The sequence below is a fragment of the Anopheles aquasalis genome, chromosome 3 (genome assembly GCF_943734665.1).
Source record: "Anopheles aquasalis chromosome 3, idAnoAquaMG_Q_19, whole genome shotgun sequence".
NCBI lineage: Eukaryota > Metazoa > Arthropoda > Insecta > Diptera > Culicidae > Anopheles > Anopheles aquasalis.
In genome coordinates, this window is record NC_064878.1 from 61,466,049 (window position 1) to 61,468,548 (window position 2,500).

Below are 2,500 nucleotides of genomic sequence, written 5' to 3' on the forward strand. Positions count from 1 at the left end.
AACTGAAGAAGATGAAGATGATGGTACGATCGAAGATGAGAAGCAGCAGGAGCAGCAGCAGTACGAAACGGAGCGACAATCGATTGAACATGAAGCTGCCGAAGACACGATACTCGAACTGAACAGCTGCTTCTGGTGCCAGAAATCGTTGATGGAAAATGGTGGCACAGCGGTCATGCGAGACCGAAAGCTCTACTGTTCCCGTGCATGTGCGTGCGCCATGGCGAGGGAAAACCAAAACCCTTCCGAGCGACGACAGACGACAAAGCCGGAATCATCCCGGACGTTCCCTTCCACCTCATCGATCGCCCCCAAAGGATCGTCCACACCGATTCAACCGAAATCGAACCAAGGGACAGCGAGGGAAATTTCACTTCAAAAACGAATTCTACTCGGATCGAAACCAATCTTGCGACAAAAGGTGGCGGCAGTCGCTTCACCGAGTACGCAGCCGTTAGTAAACATTCCGCTTTCACCGAGGAAACGCGCCAACAACGGTCAACTGGTGCGCTCCAGAGAAGTATCCATTATCAGGAAAGAAGATACACCGAAGCGGATAAGGGTAGAGTCACCAAAGCCAACGAAAGAGGTGGTAAAAGGAGCAACGCCAATACGTTCCAGTACCTCGTCAATGGTACGTGTTTATTATCGTTATATAGTTTTATATCATTACAGTAACATATAGAAGCGGATTACGTTTAGTAACTGAGTGGAGCAGCACAACAAAATGATGGGATTGATGGGACGGGCCCGCCAGAATAGTGGTGCCTGAGTGGTGAAGCTATTCGTCCTTGCCTGTCTGCAGTAAACGGAGCGCTTTTTGAAGATTTGTGATCGACGTACCGACGTCGTCATAGTTTAAGGCACTTTCGGCCCAGCGGCAATACTTTTGCGCCTTCACGACCTGCTCCGGCAGCAGCTGCATGCCGGACGGATTGACGACCTTCAGGGTGTCCAAGGAGGAGCCACCGGTGTACGGTACGAAGCCACCGGGAGATTTCTCCGGTTCACTCGGCGGTGTGGGGGCTTTCAGCTTGCTGAACGGATCCGAATGATCGATTTCAATCGAATTGTTGGATCCCGACGGAACGGCCGGTGGTGGTGTTGGTTGAAATCCGACATGACTCGGTCCTGGCTGTGGTGCCGCTGGGCCAGGCGATGGTCCCGGTGCTGGCCCTGTTGCTGGTCCCAGCTTTGTCAGCTCGTTCGCTAGCTCATCCGTGTCGTCTTCCATCGGTAACGGTCCAGCGACGGGCGTTTCACCGTTCTTCAGGCAGTTGTGAATGTAGGAGGCCTTCCACTTGGCGTACTTGCGGTTCTGTGTGACCTCTTCCGTCAGCTCGCCAAAGATCAGGCACACATCGTAGATCATACCGGCCGTGTAGAAAGCTTTCACGACGTTTTTGCCAAAATTCGCAGCCCGATCCTGCTTGTCCGCGTACAGGAACAGCTTGAGGGCGTAGTTCTCCAGATAGGCCTGGGCGGCCACCTCATGCGTGATCGACTCGTTATCCGCCATCTGGGTTTTGGTTTTTTCCAGCCAGTCCATGATGGCGAGCAGCAGCTTGCGATCGTCGGGACTCTGCTGCGGGATCTTCAGCCCCGTCTGGAGCGCATACAGGCGACACCAGTAGGCGACGATCGGATCGCGCCCATCGTGCTCCTGGGCCGTCTTGAGGTAGTGCTGGATCGGTTTCATCACCGGCGAAACGGCCGGAAAGTTGGTCGCCATCGTGCGCCTCGAACAAGGGTGGGGAAACGGGAGAAACTAATCAACGAATTACTGCGGTCCTTTCAACGCAAAAACAATGATGAGTAATCGCTGGGCGCAGTGAAAACTGGACTTTGACAGGTACCAGTTCACGCGTGAACTTGGATGGGCTCGGGTGGGGTGGAAGGGGTGCGCATTATTTTGACATTTTGGGGTATCACTTTGTTTTGTTTACCTCGCGCGGAGTGTTCATTCGGCGTGGGACGCCATTTTGTTCGCTCGTCAACTGTTGGCTTTGGCGGCGTGTTTGCTCTCGCTCTCGCGAATGCGTCTCGAGATCGTGCCTCTCGTTCACCCGGCGCAATAAAGCTGACACGTTGCTGACCCCTTTGGGTGGAGGCTCGTTAAAGATACGCGCTTCGTGATAGCTGATAGCGCCAACTTCGGAAAACCCTACCGCACCTAATCAGCTCTGAGCATCAAAACTGTCGAACAGCGCACTCTTCGATCTAGCTTCGTGTTCACAATTCCCAGGCGTTCGAACTGTATGCGTGGCGCTTGAAGAGAAGAACGCGAGCCAAGCTGTGACCGACGGACAAAATGAAGACTGCGGGCAGCCCTTTTGCTGCTACCACCTGCTGCTGCTGGCTAGTGTTAACCCTTTTTGCCACCGTTTTCATCGTGCAGGTGTCCGAGGCTGCCGTTAGTGATGAAGGATCGTGCCACTCGTTCGGTGGTGGCCAGGTTTACCCCCAGGAAGCGCCACAATCCGTGGACCACAAGCTGCAG

At 54.0% G+C, this 2,500-nt stretch overlaps 2 protein-coding genes across 2 annotated transcripts in view; one reads left to right on the top strand and one right to left on the bottom strand.

Annotated features, from left to right (window-relative positions):
- The window catches only part of LOC126578398 (uncharacterized), a 4,453-nt gene that overhangs the window by 1,015 nt on the left and 938 nt on the right, over positions 1-2,500 (top strand). Inside the window, exons 1-2 of the mRNA XM_050240906.1 lie at positions 1-634; positions 2,399-2,500. The exon at positions 1-634 is cut by the window's left edge and continues 1,015 nt beyond it; the exon at positions 2,399-2,500 is cut by the window's right edge and continues 374 nt beyond it. Coding sequence (XP_050096863.1) covers positions 1-634; positions 2,399-2,500 — 736 coding nt within the window. The remainder of the gene's footprint in view (positions 635-2,398) is intronic.
- On the bottom strand, positions 612-1,850 carry LOC126578407 (vacuolar protein sorting-associated protein VTA1 homolog). Its single transcript, XM_050240924.1, has one exon. The coding sequence runs from the start codon at positions 1,730-1,732 to the stop codon at positions 782-784; it is 951 nt and encodes a 316-aa protein (XP_050096881.1). The 5' UTR covers positions 1,733-1,850; the 3' UTR covers positions 612-781.

Coding starts and splice junctions, on each gene's coding strand:
- LOC126578407 (XM_050240924.1), bottom strand. CDS start 1,732: ATGGCGACCAACTTTCCGGCCGTTTCGCCGGTGATGAAACCGATCCAG.